This window comes from Hydra viridissima, unplaced genomic scaffold (genome assembly GCF_058129835.1).
Source record: "Hydra viridissima isolate aposymbiotic clone 2 unplaced genomic scaffold, HvirCarnegie_v1 scaffold_2, whole genome shotgun sequence".
NCBI classification, from domain to species: domain Eukaryota; kingdom Metazoa; phylum Cnidaria; class Hydrozoa; order Anthoathecata; family Hydridae; genus Hydra; species Hydra viridissima.
The window spans coordinates 5,207,120-5,227,529 of record NW_028324301.1 but is presented as its reverse complement, the minus strand read 5'-3'; the positions used below and the strand labels follow the sequence as shown (position 1 = coordinate 5,227,529).

Below are 20,410 nucleotides of genomic sequence, written 5' to 3'. Positions count from 1 at the left end.
AGAAGTGTTCATAATTTAAATTGATCTTTGATTGAAGAGTAAGGGACTCAAGTTTTCGGACTCTTAGCATAAAATAATGGTAAACCCACTTAAAAAGCGCAGTTCCTGCACCCCTTTTAAAGACTTGGGTCCTAAGACAAGAGTTGGAAATGTTATTTTATTAAAGTAAATAACTTACGTCACAGCCAAGTCTCATAACTCTTTGAAATTTAACAATCAAAGTTTTTGGAGCAAGGTTTTAAATCGATGTTGAATTTTCTTATTCAAACATTAAAATCTCAAATTTCTGTGGTACAATATACTTGGTCATCATAATTTTAGCATTTAAAAAGTATATCTTCATTTATTATTGAATTAAATTTGGACTTAGTCAAGACTAAAGAAGATTACCTATTTTTATTCGGTAGGTTTTAAAAAGAAATCGTTGTTTTAAATTGTATTTAACTGCCGCCCGCTTCAAATGTGTGACCATGACACAATCTTTCTGCTCAATGCTGTAAGCTTAAATATTGACATAAAATTAAACACTCTTTAAATAAGTAAAAGCGTTTTTGTTTTTATTTGCGAGTTGTTAGTGTAAGCCTCTTTAAATAGAATTTCAAATTCATGACGCCAACATACTTTACTGCCCATTGTGTTCTTAAAGATTTATTGAAGTTCTTCTGTTTTTAGATCTGACTTCCTTAAACGATGGCACGCTTAACATAGCATAGTCTAAAAATGAATCAAAATCTCTTCTGCTCAATAGTTATTGATTATTTTGTCCATCTTTAATTATTTTTTTATGGATTTAAAAGCTCTCTGCGAAAATAAAGTTAGGAATGTGCTTAAAGTGAACCCTTGTAAAGTTTTATCATTCAAGAAGTCCAGTTTAAGTATTATTTTTTTTTTTTTAAATTTAGTTTTTTAATGACAGTGCACTATAAAGTTTAAATATTTTTCCTGGTCACCTTGGCATGTAAATCTTAGATCTTAAACAACTGGTGTTGCTGTATATCTTTTTTTTTTTTTTATCGGATACTTGGTTAGGAGTCTAACAATTCAGCTGAATCGTGAAGAAATGCATAGCAGAATGTTTTATTTATTTATATTGCTAATGCTTTTCATTAAACCTTTTGGGGTAAATTCTGATAACTCGTATGTAATTACGAGCACTGGTTCGCAAGTAACAGTTGTCACTCACAAAGATATTAGAGTTCATTTTGGCAGAGCAGCAATACTAAGGCTGGAAAATCTTAAAATCTTGTATGACAAAAGTAATACCTGTGAAGTATCAGCCGTCAAAAATGACCTCTCACACTCAATGAGTGGCGCTTTATTACCCTCCACCTTTCCTTGCAATTTTAAGGAAGGAGATGTGTCTTACCAACACTTTGGGAGCATGATTCGGACATCGGATGTGATTAAACTCCAAGTTCACTTAGACACCGAAAAAAAAGTAGTGATTAAGCCTTTCATAATACGAGTTCAAGTGACTTTTGAAAAACCATTAGAGGTTATAAAAAAAGTAGAAAATTTGTTAGTTAACGATTTGGGTGCTATATCCGAAGCAATTACTGAAGATATTTTAAATATTAAATTTGATAAAGAGAAATATATGTGCCATATTCGTTTTTGCTTCAACATTGGCGGCCCTCCATACTACGGGTCAATTATAAATGCAAGCCATCTTCTTCCTAAACTTGAGCATTTCAAGGAGAAATATGTCTTATGCGAAGAGTTTTTAAGTGGTACTTTGCATTACGCCCATCGACGTGAAATGCGTTCTTCAAACAGGGATTATATTCCCTTAGTGGTTGAGATAAGGAATAAAATATCTGACGTTGTTGAAATGCGCGAATTCGTTCAAATACCAGTTCGAATCCTAGGAGCTCCTGAAAATGAGCCACCTGTAATAAATTATAATGATGCCAAATACAGTTTGAACGTTGATCAGTTTTTGCTAACTGCTATTACATCAAATATTTTAAAAGCAGACGATAAAGAGACTGATACTGATGCGATTATTTTTAACGTCACACGAAATCATGAAGCTAGCGAAGGTTATTTAGTACATATTGAAGACCCTGAAAGACCTTTATCGACGTTTTATCAAAGAGAGATTAGACAACTAAAGATTGCCTATAAACCGCCGCCGACATCAAGTAAATTACAAAGAATACAACAAATCTGGTTTGAAGCGAGAGATGGACAAGATGCCGCTTCTTTGCCTTTTTACGTTATTTTTGTTATCAAACCCACAAACACACGAGCTCCTCGGGTTATTAAAAATACGGGTATAACTTTACTTGAAGGAAAATCGAGATCGATAACAAGAGACGCTCTTGAGATAAGAGATCCAGATAATGAAGAATTTGTAATTGCATCTGTTATTGGCGGTTTGTTCCACGGAAAGCTATGGAAAAATGCTGCCATCATAAGTACCTTTACAGTTAGCGATATTGATCAACAATCTATAACCTACGAGCATGATGATTCTGAAACATATTTCGACAACATAATATTACGATTATCAGATGGTATTCACTTTACTGACGTCATGTTTCTCGTAACGATTATACCTCGTGACGATGAGGCGCCCGTACTCGTGTTTAACACCGGTTCTACTTTAAAAGAAGGCGGGCTAAAGAGAATCGATCAGTTTGAGCTATCTGCAACTGACTTAGATTCTGATGATACTAAAATCATCTTTCATATTCTTAACGAACCAAGTGCTGGTTACTTATGTTTGCGCCTATCTGAAGATGAGGAAGTTCGTGATACTGCTTTTTTTAACACATCTGACCAATCCAATAGCAAAAATGCTCAATGGAAAATCATTGACAATTCTTACGAGAAAATAGTTTCGGAGTTTTCTCAGACAGATTTAGCTTCTGGGAAAATATATTATAGACATTATGGAGATGAAATATTTAATGACATATTTACCTTTCGTATTTCTGATAATGCCAAAATACCTAATAAATCAAGTATCAAAAGCTTTTTCTTAGATATAACTCCTGTTGATGATGAATCTCCTGTACCACACCCTGATTCCAGTTTCCAGATGAATGTAGTCCAGGATGACAAAGCAATACTAACACAAAGTATTTTGCGGTATACTGATATAGATTCTGTGGATTGTGATTTAATTTATTCAATAACTGAAGAGGTATGCAGACATCAAAATGACACATTAGAATGCAATGTTGGTTATTTCTTTAATGAAGAGAATCCTAATATTAGAATAAAAAGTTTTTCCCAAAAACAGATAAATTTTTTAAAAGTGATGTATAAACCTGCAATTTTTAATACTTCAAATGCATCTATTTTTGTATATTTCAATGTGACAGATACTGCAGGGAACTCCATATGTAAACAAAAGATAATCATCAACATTTTAAAAGGTTATACAGAAGCTCCAACTCCTATAATTAATACATTAACAATTAATAAGGGTTCATCATTTATAATCTCTTCATATAGTATAGATGCTAATGATATAGATTCCTTGGAGGAAGAACTTTGCTTTTTAGTTGTGGAATTGCCAACACATGGTGTTCTTCTATCCAAAAATGTTAAACTTACAAATGGTTCTTATGTCTGTTTAAAAGACATATATAACAATAAAGTTAAATATGTGCATGATGGCTCAAAAACTAAAAATGACAGTGTTAAGTTTATTTTAACTGATGGTGTTCATAAAATCCCAACTAGATTACCAATAGGTATATGCATATGTCTTGGTGTGTATACATACATATATGCATCATAGTTTTTGTTAGCTTAAACAATAATAAAGTAACATCACTTGTTAATATAAATATATTTTTAGTTATTAGTTCACAGGGGGATGAAGTGAAAGAAGATGTTTTGATTAAAGAATTTTTATCAACTTCAGAAGGAGGAGCTGTTGCAATTAAAACATTTACAGAAGTTTTAGATGATGATATTGATGAAAATATGCTTACCTATATTATAACAGTTAAACCTAAATACGGAATCATTCAAAAAAATGGTGAACACACTTTGTTTTCTTTTATGTTTCTTTGTAATTTTTTGTAATCATATTAGATTTTTTTAAATCAATCTTTGACTATTGCAGGTATTTCTATTGATCATTCATTCCAGCTGAAAGATGTTAATGATGGTAAAATCTTTTATTGTCATACAAGCGGAGAAATTGGTTATAAGCAACAATATGATCAATTTACTATTGGACTTTCTAACAATTCAACTGGGTTATTGATAGGTGGCAAACTTTACAAGGAAGTTCAGCTAAATATTGAAATTAATCCAGTTGATAACCAGATACCAGTAATGCTTGGACATTTTGTTGTTGAGGTTGCTGAAGGAGGCACCTCAGTATTAAGGGAAACAGTTTTAAAGGTTGTTGATAAGGACACTCTTTTAAAGTTTGTAAATTGTAGTATTATAAATCCTCCTGTTTTTGGCTTTCTTCAAGTCAGTTCACCAGAAGAAGGTTCAGAGTTATCTAGAAAAGGATTTCCTATATTAACCTTTAATGGTCTTGATTTGTTTAATGGAGATTTAAGTTATGTACAAAGCTTGCATAAAGGTATAGAGCCTAGTAATGATAAATTTCAGCTTCAATGCACTGATGGTATAAATATTTCTCCTCAAAGTACTATTCATGTCATAATAAGTCCAACAAATGATGAAAATCCTATCATTTTTGTCCAACAAAAGATTATTTGTATTGAAGATGATTCAGTATTACTTAACCTTGCAAAAATTAATCCATTTGATCGTGATCAGCCAGAAGATCCTTTGTTGATATTTGTCACTAAGCAGCCAAAACACGGTGAGCTATTGATCCAAACTCAAGCTGAATCAAAAATTGTGGTATCATTTCCTAAAGCAGTATTGATGTCTGGCTTTGAAGAAACACTTGTTTATCAACATAAAGGGACTGAAACATATGATGACTCTTTTGAAATACTAGTTTATGATGGGGTGCACAACACGACTAAAGAGATTGAGATATCAATAGTTTCAGTGGATGATGAAACTCCACAGTTGACTGCTAATACTGGTCTTTATTTGGAAAGAGGCGAAACAAAAGTGATCACACAAGATGATCTTAATGCAGTAGATCTAGATTCTAATAATGACAGTCTTGTTTATATAATAATTGCAGAACCTTTACTTGGTAAGATTCAAATGGCTATTTCATCATTGAAAACTCTTGATCTAAGAGAAGGAGAGAACTTTACACAAAAGCATATAAATGAAAGAAGAATTAGGTTTGTTCTCACTAGATAATTTTTAACATCTTTTGTTAAAGTACTTTTTTTTTTGGTTTATGATTTTATATGTATTTATATATTTAAAATTTAAAATGTCTTTAGGTATATGCATGATATATACAAGTCTGGTGAACATGATGCTATTGTACTGGATGTTACTGATGGATTGAATAGATTGATAAATCAAAGGTTTAATATTTTAGTCACCCCTGAAGATTTCATATACCCATCTGTTGTTTTTAAAGATCTAATAATGAAAGAAAATAAACAAGCCATTCTAACAACAGAGCTACTTAGTGCTTCTGATTCCAACAGCCCTGATGAAGATTTGCTATTCACAGTCACTAAAATACCTCTTAAAGGCCATCTTGAAAATTTAGAGCATCCATATATTCCAATAACAACTTTTACCCAACTAGATTTAGCAGAAAGTAAAATTTTGTACAAGCATACAAGTACAGATGAAGTGAAAGTAGATAATTTTGAATTTGAAGTCACTGATGGACGAAATAAATTATTTCGCACATTTCGTATAAAGCTGCTAGAGGTTAACAATAAAATACCAATACTGAGAATAAAAACTATTCAGACAACTCAAAATCATAGGTCCATTATAACCTCTTTTGAGTTACATGCTAGTGACAATGATACATCTAGTACTCAAATTTACTACAAAGTTATTGAAGCACCAAAATATGGTCAATTGTTTTTGGATGGTGCTATGATAATCAATGAATTCACACAAAACCATATAGATAATAATCGTGTCTCATACCTTCATGATGGATCTGAAAAAACAAGAGATAGCTTTACTGTAAAACTAATGAATAAGGTGAACAGTGAATTCTATTTGTATCCAGACACAAATAAAACTTTATCAATACCAGTTTGTGTGCCAATATCAATAAAATCTTTAGATGTTCAAGCTCCAAAAATGAAAATAAACCAAGGTGCTACAAGTTTAAAGTTGCACAACTCTAGAGCTGTGTTTATTTTTTCATCAGAAGTCTTAGAGGCAGTTGATAACTTATCAGACCCATCAAAACTACAGTTCTTGATAAAAATACACCCAAAAGATGGAATTATTACTCATGTTCACAATAAGGAAATCAAACTCGATAAGTTTACACAGCGAGATATCAATGATAGAACAATTGCTTATGTTTTAAAACAAGGAAGTGAAGCTATAAGTGATTGCTTTACATTTGATGTGCTAGATAATAGTGGAAACAGGTTAAAGGCACAGTCATTCACTTTAAATTGGTCATGGGTGAAGTTTGTTAAAGAAAAATACAGTGTGAATGAAACTGATAAGTATATAAGTTTATTTTTGGAAAGAACTGGGTATTTAGAAGAAGTTTCATTTGTTTCAATTTTTGCTATAGATGGAACAGCACAATTTCAAAAGCACTTTGATATTGCAAGAAACTTTCAAATCCAATTTAATTTAGGGCAAAAAAAAAGTGAGTTTAAAGTTAAAATCATAAATAATGTCAAATACGAAAAACTTAAATCATTTACAATCTCATTGAAGAAAATTGGTATACAGACATTAATCGATCATGACTATATGAACACATCTGTGGATATTTTAGATCCTGAAGATGGTAAATTTATTACATTTCAATTTAAGTTGTTCTTAATAAAAATTTGATAGGGTTTTTTATGTTTCATGTTCTTCATTCGTGAAGTGAAGCTTGTAAGTTTTTCCACTCAAAGGTTCTGTTTTGTATATTTGAAAAATTCTTTTTTAAAATTTTGAGTAGTAGCATTTGGTATACAAAAGATTTACAACATTCTTTTTACTTGAACATTTAAGTATGCTCAATAAATAGGCCATAAGAATAAATCTAAATTAAGTTCTCTATGGCTATTGTATTAGAAACCTAATTTATATTTATACTGTGAATAGTTTCTGTTTTAAAGGTTAAATTTTATCTACCCCTTAAAAAAAATTAAATAAGATTTTTTTGAGATATCTCATGCAAACTTTGTTCTATAAAAGTCTGAAGAAGTTTTTCCTGAAATTCTTTCATTTTTAGAACCAAGGATTGAAGTTGTAGAAAAGTTTTTATCAGTTAAAGAATCCATTGGAATATTACACATACCTTTAAAACGTTTTGGTGATTTAAGCAGTCTAACAAAAGTTATTTGCAAAACTATATCAGGTATGAAATGTTTGATGGAATTAAATTTTTTTGTAGACATTAGTTATGTTTTTGTTTTGTTTTTGCTTTGTTTTTGTTTTTGTTTTTTTTGTTTTTTCTTTTCTTAAAAGAAACGATTCTTTTGAAAATTAAGTTAAAAAAAATTTTTTTTTTTCAATTTTAAGTTTTTTTTAGTTTCAGCAATTGGAACAGATGGTGTTACTGTTTTATCAGGCAAAGATTTTATTTCTCTGTTGTCTTCAGATCCAAAAAATATTGTCAACTTTAAAAAGGTAACATTTAAGGGATTACTTGATTTATTTTTTTAGACAAGAACACTATGCAAGTTATAATCTTTTAGATAAGAACACACATAGTCTTTTAACACTACACCAAATGTAATCTTTTAAATAAGAACACAGTGCCAAACATTTTATTTTATGCTAAGCTGGTTTTAGGACTTTGATGTGATGATATAAAAATGTGTCAATATTTAATAATGTTTCATATCAAAACTATAGAATCAAGATCATCAAAATTGCGCAGTGAAAATCATTGATGATAGTTTATATGAAGATGAAGAGACTTTTCTTGTTAAACTTGAGTATTATTATGGTGGAAAAATAGGACATGCTTCTGAAACTAAGGTTTCAATATTAAAAGATCCAATGGATGGTATTAATTGTTTTTGATTTAAGAAACTACTTAATGAACCGTATGAATTGTATTTTCTGTGATTCACATTTAAAACAGCTTATTTAGCGATATCTTATATTTTTAGAACCACATTTTACTTTGAGCTCACTTTTTTATGTTGTTCATGAAGAAGATGACAATGTTACTGTTGTTATTCAAAGAAGTGGCACTGATTTATCTATGAAGTCATATGTTACTTTAGTCACTGTTGAAGATGTGCCTGTTTCTGCTAAGTGTAATTCAATATGGACTTATTTTTATAAAAAGTTAAAAACTGTATTCATTGATTTAAAAATTTAAATACTGAAGCTTGGACTTATTGTTTTATCTATTTTTTTAGCTTATAGTGACTATTTACCTATTACAGAGACATTTACATTTGAGGCTTATCAAGAAGAAATTTCTGTTAAAATCAAAATTAATGATGATGTTGAGTATCCCATATTAGAAGGAAAAGAAACATTTACTGTTATTTTAAAAGCAGGAAGAAATGGAAGAATTTCAGAACCTTCCAAAGCTACAATCACTATTGATGATTTACAGTCAGACAGTAAGATTTTTTTTAGATTTGAATTTTAAAAAAATTATTTATGCATACAAATCAACACAATTTGTCAGTTTTGTCATGATTGTATATTTTTTATTTTTAACAATTTTGTAATGATTGTATATTTTTGATTTTTAACAACTTTGTAATGATTGTATATTTTTAAATTTTGAAGCTGTTCTGGATTTACTTATCATCTCTTTTTAAATTTTATTTCTGTTTTTAAATTTTATGTTGCGCTTTTAGAACCAACTGTTTATTTTGAAAATTCTCAGTACAGTGTTGATGAAAATTGCCATAATATTTCTGTAACCATTATGAGGTCCGGAGACATACAGCATGAATCCTCTGTTCGGTGTTACACAAGACAAGGTACTGCTACAGTTGACCAAGACTTCAAAGAGAGAAGAAATGCAGATAGTTCTTTAATTTTGTTTAAAAAAGGAGATTTTATTAAAACTTGTTTGGTATGTTGTTTGATATCCATATTGAAAGTTCTATGTTAGATTACATTTAATGTTATTTTGTGCTTTGTTATTAACTGTTCTTGTTATTTTGTTGAACTTTCTTAGGTTGAAATCTTAGATGATAAAATTAATGAAGCCAGTGAAAGTTTTGATGTTTTTCTTGGTAACCCTGATAGCAAATCTGCAAATGGATCTTTTATAGGGAAAAGTTATAGAAGTCTTATTGTTATTCAAGACAATGATAGTTAGTTGGACTATATCTGTTTATCATCTTTATAAATGAATAACTTGTATAATAAAAAAATAATAATAAATTTGCATTTTCTTATTAACTGTATTTTGATTGTAAAATTATATTCTTTAGAATCTGTGATTGAATTTAAACAAAGTCGTTATTATATTCAAGAGCCATCTATTATTGATGGTGAAACTTTAGTATCAATAACTGTCCATCGCACAGGTGATAATTCTAAAACTGAATTTGTGACTGTGTTTACAAAGGATGGTTCTGCAAAATCTGGTCAAAATTATGAACCTTTGGCAAAAGTAAAATTATTTTTAAAGATAATTAAGAAAGTCAAATATTTATACATTTATTCAAAATTTTAAATTTTTTTTTTTTTTTTTTTTTTTTGAGTTTTTATGATCAATTTAATTTTCAAAAAAAATTTGTAATCTTTATTTTTAAGTTGCTGGAATTTTCACCTAACATAACACAAATAGAAGTGATGATTTTAATCCGATATGATGCTCAATTTAGCTTACGAACAGCATTCTCATTGCACATTCGTATTGAAAACCAGAAAATATCTTCACTTGGCCTGGCAAGAACTGTGATTTATATTGAAGAGCCAGGTTATCAAAAAGTAGTTACATTTCCTTTAAAGCCTGTTGTAATCTCTTTACACGACTATGATGAGGTTAATAATGCAAAAATACATCCTATAAATGGTTATCCACTAATTTGTGTAACGGTAACTTAATTATTGTTTAAAGTTACTTTTTATAAAATCTCTTAAATTTCCATTGTACAATAAATTTCTCTCAAGCTATAGTTGATAAACATCAGTTTGAAATAATTCTTAGGCTTGCAATCCAAAGTTTTCAGAATACAAAACTACAAAAAAACTTTGTTCGAGTGCATCAATCAACAACAGTTTAACAAAGTATAAGTGGCAGATTTCTTCACCAGACTCAAATGGCCATATGGTGTTTAAAGACATCACAATGAAGTTGTTTCTAGCTAGCCCTTTTGAAGTTACACTTGATAGGTAAGTTACTTTAAAAATTAGTTTAAATCACACAAGTTTGTTTACCAGTCCTCTTTTTGTTTAACAGTCTTTTTTTTTTTTGCTTTCTAGAATTTATTATCAAAAAAGATACTTATCATGTTTTCATGTTTTTTAGGGGTAAAATGGTTTCACATTTACAAATTACATAAATTCATTTTGGAGGACAAATTTTTAATTGATTAAAAACTTTTGTTTACCCTATAGTTTGTTGTATTCTCACATTTTGTTTCTCTTAAACTTTTTACAACTCTTAAGGGCTTGTACTTTATCTGATTGTCCTGAATTTAAATTTTGCTACTAAAAAACAACTGGGATATATTTTTTATGTAAAATCCTTTTTTTAACAATCACGTTTTTCTATTCAAATTATTCAAAATGTGTGCTATATAGATGCTTAAAAAAAAGAAGACAATAGCAGATTACTGTATGAATGTTTATTAAAAAAGTTATTGGCTAAAAGAAAAAATCACAATTATCTCAAGATAATAAAATGTGATTTGTGCCCTTATGTTATTGAGGGTGCATCATGTCAATTTTAAATGTTTATAAAAAAAAGAACTTTAAATGCTAAACCAATATAATGAAACATGTTTACTGTTATGATGTAAATGTTATGAAGAGTTGATGGCTGGTCCTTAGTGTTCTCTGTTTAGCTGTTAAGTTTTTATATTTAGTGTATATTTTTCTGGAGGATCACATGTGCGATGCATTGCTCAAGCCTTCACAAATCAAAAAAATCCAGGTGTTGCAAGTATAAGTGATTCAGTTATAGTAGACTCAAAAAATGGATTATGTATGTCAAGAACAGGAAGTCAAATAAATTCAGAGGCATTTTCAGCACAAGTAACTAAGTTGACTTTTTTTTTTATATTTATTTTTTATTAGTTTCAGTGAAAAAAAATGTTTTCTTTTTTTGTATTTTCTTTTAAAAGGCCTTTTACACTGGTTCAAAAGACATCAAATATTCCAACCTTATCAAATTAAGTGTGCAGATACCACATTTTGACGGGCTACTACCAGCATTATCAACAAAACAACTTAATAATTTTAAATTAACCTTAAGTCCTGATGGAACTCGAACTGCTTTACATAAATGTTCAAATTTACTTAATGTCGAAGAGTTACAAACTGCTTTTGGATTTAATAAAAGGAATGGCAATCCACCTGTTCAAAGTCACCCTTATGAGTTTGATTCAGAATTAAGAGGAGAAGATACAGTTCAGTATGTTTTGCTTAGCTGTTTTTGAATAATCTTAATTTGCAAAAAAGAACTCATTCAAAAAAAAGTAACAGTGTAGAGTTAGTTTTCCAAAAATCTTATTAGAAGTTGAAACTAAATCTCCATAATTTTTTACTTCTGAAATGGGTTTAATTGAAACTATTTTTTATATAAATGATTTTACGTGTAAATAGTATAAATAATTTTATGTGTAAGGTATAAAATTTACAATCATCTTAGTGTATAATAAGTATTATATAAAAAAAAAAATGTTCATACATATAAAGTAAAGTAGAAATAATTTTATTTGGATATTTAAAGACTTATTTAATGCTGTGAATATTGGAGTTCTATTGAATTTGAAAACATTCCCACAATACTTTACACGCTTGTAAGAATATGTATTATAAACAAATACAAAGTTTTTAAATTTGTTTAGGTTTTATCAAAGCCTGGATATTGATTCTTGTTTGTGGAAATTTGAAAGTTATTATGACATGAGTGAGCTTGTTAAAGAGTGTGGAGGAAGCATTTCTACAAGTGGTCAAGTTAAGAATCCTGCTCAGTCTTCTCTGGAAATTGTTTTACCATTTTTTGTTTCTTACCTGTATCATTCTATTACTGGTGAAGATGGGTGGGTTGAATTTAATCATCATACATTTTTTCGAGTCACTGCTCTGTATGATACAGGAATAATGTCAGAGAATGGTTTAGGATTTTCACAGAATCAAGATTATAAGGGAAACTTGTACTTAACCAGAATATGGATTAGAGAATCTGATAAACGGTTGCAAGTGTCTTTTCGAACTAAAGCTCTATTTAATGGTTTGTTTGTTCTAAAGGCAAAAGGTATTTTTTTTAATTTTAGCATATTTTTGATTTGATTAAAACTGCTCAAAATTGTTTGATGTCATTGTTAGTGTTTGTTGTTTGTTGTGGATGTCCAAAAAAAAAATTTCTTTTAGGTAATCTAGAATCTGAAGTAAGATTATTGGACAATCCTGCAGTGAAATTTAGTTTAAAGTTGATTAAAACAGAAGCAACATATGGGCAACCAGAGCAGTCATGGCTATTCACTTCCATGTATGCAGCTCATGATTATTCTGGCATATTCCTTTTCAATCTCATTCCATGTATTGTGGTAACTGTAAGTAAATTTTCTATTGTAGAACTCTTAACTGATGCATAATTAACAAGCTGTAAAATTTCTCTTTTTAGTCTATTGCTCCTAATTGTCTGCTTTTCCCCTCTATCATCATGCTCATAGTTAAGAAAAGTGGACAGAAAAACTACTGAAAAATCTATGAAAGTATATTTTGTAGAACCTCTCTATAACTTTCTGACAATTACATCTTTTTTCATCTTTCTTTTGGAATTTTATAAAAGGAATTATAAAGTTTCATGTTTAAAATTTCATTTTTGTAATTTCATATTTGTTTGGGTAGTATTTTTAATGCAGAGGAATTGATAAGTTTCTTAGCATGTCCATATTGTCATTAACAAGTTTGTAATCTAAAGCATTCATCATATTAGCACAGTATTTTTCAACAGTGTTGACAACATCCATTTGTATGCTTTTTCTCCAGTTAAAAACTGGTGCTGTAAGATTCCGTTCTGTGTTATAAGCATCTGAAGGCAATTTATGATTTGTTTGTTGGAGTTTTGTGACATAATCATTAAATATAGCTCTTTTTTTGAGCTGAGTGAAGTTCAATAATAACTCAACAAATTGTGTAAGGTTTGTGCATAGCTTCTCATATTTGATTAGTAAATATCTGCTTTTGTTCATATACATACTACCAAATTTGAAATCTCTTAAAGTAGCTTTGCAGAGCTTTTCCGCAACAACAGGTAAATCAGGTTTTGCAAACCATCGTAAGGCAAGCATGGAATTTAAAGCTGCTCTTGGGTCTCTTATAAGATGTATGAATTTGATATGATGGTGTCTGGAACTGGTAGAAAAACGTATTAGTCCTCCTGGAAATTTAGGATGTAGTTCTTTTATGACAATATGATTGCATTTGTTACTATAAGATTCTGTAAAAATCTCATCAATTTTTGATATAGCAGCATGTAAAATCTCTGAACGATTTTCTGTTCCATACAATCTCTCAAAAATCCATTTGTGTTGCCTGTATAAATCATGTAAAGGTTCATAATAATATACTGCATCTGGATGGTTTTGAAACAAACTTCCCATAATAGTTGAACCTGATCGACCAATTGACCAAATAAAAATTTTGTAATCAATGCATTTGTTTTTTATTTGATGTTTTAAAACACTTTCATTTATTTCTGTTTCTTGTGCATTATGCATTTGCTGATTTTCTTTCAATTGAATTTTGTTTTCATTTTGATTTTGAGTTTCTTCCTTGATGAATGTTTGATTATATAGTTCTTTTTTTAGTTTTTGCTCATTTCCAAGCTCTTTTTCATTTTCTGATTTCTCTGGATCTTTCCTTTCTACCTGCTGGTGTTGTACCTGCTGGTGTTGTACCTGCTGATGTTGTACCTGCTGATGTTTTTCGTGTTTTTCTTGAACGTTTTCTTGTACCTGCTGTTGTTCTTCGTGTTTTTCTTGAACGTTTTCTTGTACTTGCTGATGTTCTTCGTGTTTTTCTTGAACGTTTTCTTGTACCTGCTGATGTTCTTCGTGTTTTTCTTGAACGTTTTGTTGTACCTGCTGGTGTTCTTCGTGTTTTTCTTGAACGTTTTGTTGTACCTGCTGGTGTTCTTCGTGTTTTTCTTGAACGTTTTGTTGTACCTGCTGGTGTTCTTCGTGTTTTTCTTGAACGTTTTGTTGTACCTGCTGATGTTCTTCGTGTTTTTCTTGAACGTTTTGTTGTACCTGCTGATGTTCTTCGTGTTTTTCTTGAACGTTTTGTTGTACCTGCTGGTGTTCTTCGTGTTTTTCTTGAACGTTTTGTTGTACCTGCTGATGTTCTTCGTGTTTTTCTTGAACGTTTTGTTGTACCTGCTGATGTTCTTCGTGTTTTTCTTGAACGTTTTGTTGTACCTGCTGATGTTCTTCGTGTTTTTCTTGAACGTTTTGTTGTACCTGCTGGTGTTCTTCGTGTTTTTCTTGAACGTTTTCTTGTACCTGCTGATGTTCTTCGTGTTTTTCTTGATTTTCTTCTCGGACATGTTGCTGTTCTTGTTTTTCTTGATTATTATCTTTTTCATGGTGCTGTTCATCTTTCTGTCGATAGTTTTTTTCGACTTCAAGTGGATTGTGTTCTTGTAGTTTTTCGTTTGTTTGCGTCTGATTTTCATTTTGCCGCTCTAATTTTCTATATGTAACGTTTCTCGATATTTTTTCATTATCGCTATTTTCTTGTAATAAATTCTTTAAATGCTCATATAGCTTATGTACATCAATGTAGGGTTTAGAAAATGCATTTGCCTGTCGATTTAATCCCTCTTGCGTTTTGAATAATAGTTCACTGTTTTCTATTAATTCTGGACTTATTTTATTCCCCAAGGTTGTTCTTGGTTTATATCTAATTTTAAATTCCATTGATATAGTTTCAGAAAGTACCCAAATCAGATATGCAACTGTTGTAATAACAAAAAAAAAAGTAATACAAGCAAAGCTACGCATATTTTGATCGTTAGTACGAATAAGATTTTATCTTTCTTATTAACTGAAGAAGAAAACACCTTCACATTTAGTCGACATATTTACTTTACGTTCAGTTTTATTGATTTATTGCATGCATTAATTTTTACACTTTGTTAACAAGTGGAAGATAGGAGACTATGAATATAATAAAAAATATTTAAATTATGACGAAAGAAAAATGTAAATGAAAACGGCTATGTTTTCTTTTAATTTATTTGCGTTTCGTTCGTTTCGTTTCATTACATATTACATTCGTTTGTACTCAGTTTTAAATGAAGATGAAGCTTTAAATATGACGAGGGAGGGTGGCTAGTTAAGACGAGGGAGTAGTGAGTACCAATAAGTTAAAAATAAGTTAATCCTGTTTCCTTGAATTTTTGTTCTCTTTTTCCGAAAGTTGCTAGTTAGCTAGTTTTAACAGTTGTTTGAAATTAGACTCATTTGTAGTTACTTTTAAATGCATGTATATTTTATTTCTATTGATAAAAACTTTCGAGTATTTTTATTAGATTTGTTTTTATCTTATTTCTTTTTATCCTAGTATGAAATGGAAAATGCTTAGTTTACTTCAACGTGAAATTTAGTTTACAAAAAAGTTTTATTTTTTCGCGTAAATTTATCAGTTTTTTTGAGGACTTAGGAGCACTGCTAATTTACAAAACGTTCAAATTTTTACTAGGGTGTTGAATATACGTCGTCGTCGGCATGCACTCCTCATAAGCCGCTGTCTTTTCAGTTAAATCTTACGATTCAACAAACAAGCGTACCTGAAGAAGCCTCATTCAGTATCAAAACAAAGTTTCATTTATTTCATAACGAGCAACAGTCGATGATAAGTACAAACCTTTCTAATGTTTTCAAGAAAGGTTTGTTTCTCTTACTTTTTATTCAATATTTCTTTTCTAAAAAGAAAACTTCAAGATGTAATTCCGGCTCTACATTGTTTAGACGAAAGAATATACGGTTGCGTTATGATCGATCCTTTGCAACCGCTCGGTAACGCTTATGAAATTGTTATCGAAAAAGTTTTTCTGTGCAGCAGTTTAGATGGATATGTCCCTTCTTTTGACCCGAAACAAGGAAAATATGGATGCATTGTCGAATCTCCAAATCTTTCTTTTCGCTTAAAAATACTGGTACAATTTTAGTGTTTTTAACTTTTTAATCTTTTTACTTATTTCAATTGCTTATTTACCCTAAAATTTATTGTTAAGGATCGTTTGAATCCAGAAACTACACAAGATCATCTTAACAATATCAAGTTCAATGCAGCGTTCGATATTGACGACGTTGGCGATAGTCGAACAAAAGATCGTTTCGTCCAACCTCTCTCTGACGGCTTTAGTCTAGAAAGTGCACCATTATTCAAGGTAATAAAAAAAAAACTATCTGTTAGCGACTTTTTACTTACCTCGGCATGCAATAAAAAAACGAGAATTGATAAAATATTTCACGCTTAAAAAATGTTTTGTTCATAATGATGTTGATTTAGGTATCTAGCATTGGAAAATGGTATCTTCACGTTATTTACTCTATTTGCACAACAAGAAAAGTTAATATAAAAGCGCGAAACAAAAGAAACTTTGATAATCAAGTGCATTTAATATCATCTATGACCAAAAATAAAATTCGGAAAAAGCGGGAGCCATACGAAAGCCAAATTAAAAAAATTAATCTCGAAACAGAGATTGACGCAATTGGTCGCAACGGTGGGACCAATATGCAGATGATAATTCTAGAGTCCTCAGAGAGCACAGTTATAGAAAAAAGTAATTTCAATTCATCACCATCTTTTAAAGGAAATTTAGGTACGATTGCTGTTCTAATACTGCTGCTAATTATTAACGTTATATTTTGATATTTGAGATGGGATATTCATAAATGATCGCAACGAGAACTTATTTTGTCAAATCTATTTATTCGCGTTTATTTCGTTATTTTATTTGTATTTTATTTTTCGTTTTTTATATTTTATATAACGAATATTTTGTATTATATTTGTATTTTATATTTCGCACATTTTCGTTTCTTTTCTTATTTCGAGGTTAGTTTATAGCTATTAACTCCTGAAGCATATTTTTATAAATTTCTTTTGTATATAGTTATTAATCTTAAAGAAATATGTAAAACAAAAATGTTCACTTTAAACAGAATTACAAAGATTCTCTAAAATATTCCTTTTTTATTTTTTATTTTCTTTTGGTCCCGTTTTTTAAAAATCTAAAAAATCAAGTTGTTACAGAAGGGAGCGATGAATCTGCTTCGGTGAAAGAAATCTGTTAAAGGAACTGAGATTCAGAGATTAATAGGTGATTTACTTTTCATAACTGGTTTGATAACTCGTAAAATTGCTACGTGTTTATTCTATTATACTGGTTAAAATGGGTTTTATGCCCTTTTTACTACCTAATGTTATTCATACTAGAATTATTTTAGGCATAGTGGCCTTTTCTAATAAGTACATTCTTAGTCTTTAATGGAATGATTGGTATAATTTGATGTTTTATTTCATCGCTCAAAGTGTATTTAAAACTCAATTGTAAACAAAGATTGAGACTATTCCACGTAAAAGTTCTAAAGTTAGATCATACTAGTAAAAGTCAGAGAAATCGCTAGAGTACGTAGAGTTATGCTGTCTACCTTTAGAAAAATTATCAACCTGGGGCCAATGCTATAAACATAAAAAACGAAGTTTTTTCCGTAAAACACGAAGTTTTTACCGTAAAAAGCGAAGAAAAAAAAAGTCCATTGCTATAAACATTCAAAAAACTCCGTTTTTAAGATAAAAACTTCGCTATTAAATCCAATGCTATAAACGAACAAGGGAATCGCCTTTTCAGATAAAAAATGCGTTTTTTCGAAAAAAAACTTCAGATAGATTTTTGATCTCAATTTTAGATATTTTCTTCGTGATTTTTGGCGGCCATTGTTGGAGCAATGTTAGCGCTTCAAAATCATTGAACATTCTTTGTTTGTGTTTTTATGTAGATATTTTATAGATAAAACTTAAAAGGATTTTGGTAACTTCATAATAAACTAATTACTTAATATCTGCATTTAATCGATTATTCAGTTCCTTGTTGTGCTTCGTTAACAATGCATGCATGAATTTAAAATTCCATACTTATTTATGAAGGTTTTCGATAGTAATGCTGGTTAAACAAATTTTTCATAGTGTTTGACTAAAGAAAAGAATAAATAGTCGATAAATATGCCATATAATACACAAATACACAACAAAATAATACACAAATACACAACAAAATAAAATGCTGTTTAAAGAACTTAAAATGTTACTAGCAATAAAGATCAGAGAAAACAAAGAGGGGAAGCTTAGTATGTTTTAATTAGCAAACTATTTAAATAAAAATATGTATTGCTACATTATATTTTAAATATATGTATATATGTATATATATATATATATATATATATATATATATATATATATATATATATATATATATATATATATGTATATATATATATTTAAATATATATATATATGTATATATGTATATATATGTATATATATGTATATATACATACCTATACATATATATATATATATATATTTACAAATGTTATAGTATAAGTTTGTAATATATAGTATATATTAACATAATATAAGTATGTAATCAATCAATCATATTTCTAAATAAAGGTTTTACATTCAAGTTTATATACAAATAGTTATAAACTAATGTAAAGTAAACTACTAACAGTGCTAATGATATATAACAAGGGTAATAATAATGGCAATTTAATCATTCTATTCAAAAACAGCAGAGATATATTACAGTATATAAAATTAACAATGATAACATGATATAATGTATAGTATATATCAATTTTATATATATGTAAATATACATATATATATATATATATATATATATGTAAATATACATATATATATATGTAAATATATATATACTTCCAATAGTTTTATTAATTTAATACACTAACATTGAAAATAGCTTCTCCTACACTGTATAATACGATAAATTGTGTTGGTAGAGATTCCATGACAGTCTCTGAGAACATGAAAAAAAACATTTGTGCCAATAAAATGAAGAAATACCATTATTTGTAGAAGTACTGAAATGCTTTTATTTGCGCTTAGTGTAATGTTGCAAGTCATATTTAAGCCTAGTTTCTAAAAAATCTAATACAGCTTTTGGGACTCGATACTGCTCTCGAAAAACTTTGTCAGAAACATCTTCGTTAAAAAAGCGACCATTTAACTAAAATGATATTGAAAAACAAAACAAAAATATAATTTCTGCGCCTATTTAGTATGATTTCTGATTTTGTTTGATAAAAAATCATTAAAAAATATATATATATAAATAGTAATTTTAAGTAATGTTTTAAACACCAACCTCTCGAGGCAATCGGTGGCGAAGCTCATTTTCTTCAACTTCGAAATGTAAGTCTTCATCCGAAAAAATTAAATCCATGTTCCAACTTTAATTTTAAACAATTTTTTTAAACACCAAATACTAGAATGTAAAAATATTCATATAAATAGAATAGACAGCACAGCATACTTAATGACTAATAAAATTTATTAAGTAGGCCTACTAAATAAAATTTACAATAAAAATTACTATTATATTAGCACTATATATTACGGATAAAAAAAGTTCGTGAATTTTAGTGACGTATGCGTTTTATGCTTTATAGCAATGGCCGAAAAAAATACAAACAGCGATAAATTCTTCGAGATTACGAACTTTTTTTCGTACGTGAAAAATTTCGTTTTTACGAAAGATTTTTTTTCTCGAAAAAAACTTCGAATTGTTTATAGCATTGGCCCCTGTACAATGAAACTGGGACGCCTTCAACGCAGAAAAAAGGCCGATGTGAGCACAAAAGTCTAACCAATACAAGAGAGATGATCGTTTCCTAGTACAACAGAGCTTCCAAAGAGAAATGTGTGCAGTTAAATATGATCTTGTTATGAGTAAGTTTGCTGCGAGCTTGACCACTTTTAGACGACGGCTGCTCAATGCCAGAAGGCCAGCCAGAAAGCCACTAAAGAAGTTGTTGTTGATGCTAGCCATGAAGGAGAAATGTCCGGCAATGGCTAAACAGTACAGACACTGTACACCACTTGTACTACAACAAGTAAAATATAAATTGGTACCGGAGATGACGAAGATCTT

The 20,410-nt window shown here is 29.5% G+C and overlaps 2 protein-coding genes and 1 long non-coding RNA gene across 9 annotated transcripts; 1 reads left to right on the top strand and 2 right to left on the bottom strand.

The window, feature by feature from the left end:
• Positions 1-676: 676 nt before the first annotated feature.
• On the top strand, positions 677-17,411 carry LOC145191811 (FRAS1-related extracellular matrix protein 2-like). Of its 4 annotated transcripts, XM_090077415.1 has the most exons (23): positions 677-875; positions 1,030-3,707; positions 3,815-3,997; positions 4,085-5,246; positions 5,352-6,856; positions 7,292-7,417; positions 7,592-7,689; positions 7,918-8,071; positions 8,178-8,327; positions 8,433-8,642; positions 8,886-9,106; positions 9,212-9,350; positions 9,471-9,652; positions 9,796-10,080; positions 10,193-10,377; positions 11,073-11,241; positions 11,331-11,620; positions 12,057-12,466; positions 12,583-12,764; positions 15,919-16,105; positions 16,188-16,375; positions 16,454-16,609; positions 16,732-17,411. In XM_090077415.1, the coding sequence occupies exons 2-23, from the start codon at positions 1,061-1,063 to the stop codon at positions 17,095-17,097; spliced, it is 9,195 nt and encodes a 3,064-aa protein (XP_089933541.1). In that variant the 5' UTR covers positions 677-875; positions 1,030-1,060; the 3' UTR covers positions 17,098-17,411. The 4 variants fall into 4 exon arrangements, 2 of the variants coding, with proteins under 2 accessions (XP_089933541.1, XP_089933540.1); XM_090077414.1 differs by lacking the exon at positions 677-875 and having other exon boundaries at positions 897-3,707; XR_016449516.1 differs by lacking the exons at positions 677-875; positions 15,919-16,105; positions 16,188-16,375; positions 16,454-16,609; positions 16,732-17,411 and having other exon boundaries at positions 949-3,707; positions 9,867-10,080.
• On the bottom strand, positions 12,896-15,257 carry LOC145191820 (uncharacterized). 4 transcript variants are annotated; one of them, XM_090077417.1, is made up of 2 exons: positions 14,256-15,257; positions 12,896-14,114 (listed from the first exon to the last, which is right to left on the bottom strand). In XM_090077417.1, the coding sequence occupies exons 1-2, from the start codon at positions 15,216-15,218 to the stop codon at positions 13,068-13,070; spliced, it is 2,010 nt and encodes a 669-aa protein (XP_089933543.1). In that variant the 5' UTR covers positions 15,219-15,257; the 3' UTR covers positions 12,896-13,067. The 4 variants fall into 4 exon arrangements, with proteins under 4 accessions (XP_089933543.1, XP_089933544.1, XP_089933542.1 ...); XM_090077418.1 differs by having other exon boundaries at positions 14,298-15,257; XM_090077416.1 differs by having other exon boundaries at positions 12,896-14,507; positions 14,550-15,257.
• A 1,798-nt stretch (positions 17,412-19,209) lies between the features above and the next one.
• Positions 19,210-19,751, bottom strand: LOC149891654 (uncharacterized). The gene is made up of 2 exons (XR_016449485.1): positions 19,625-19,751; positions 19,210-19,486 (listed from the first exon to the last, which is right to left on the bottom strand). It is a non-coding gene; the product is annotated as an uncharacterized LOC149891654 (long non-coding RNA).
• Positions 19,752-20,410: the final 659 nt, after the last annotated feature.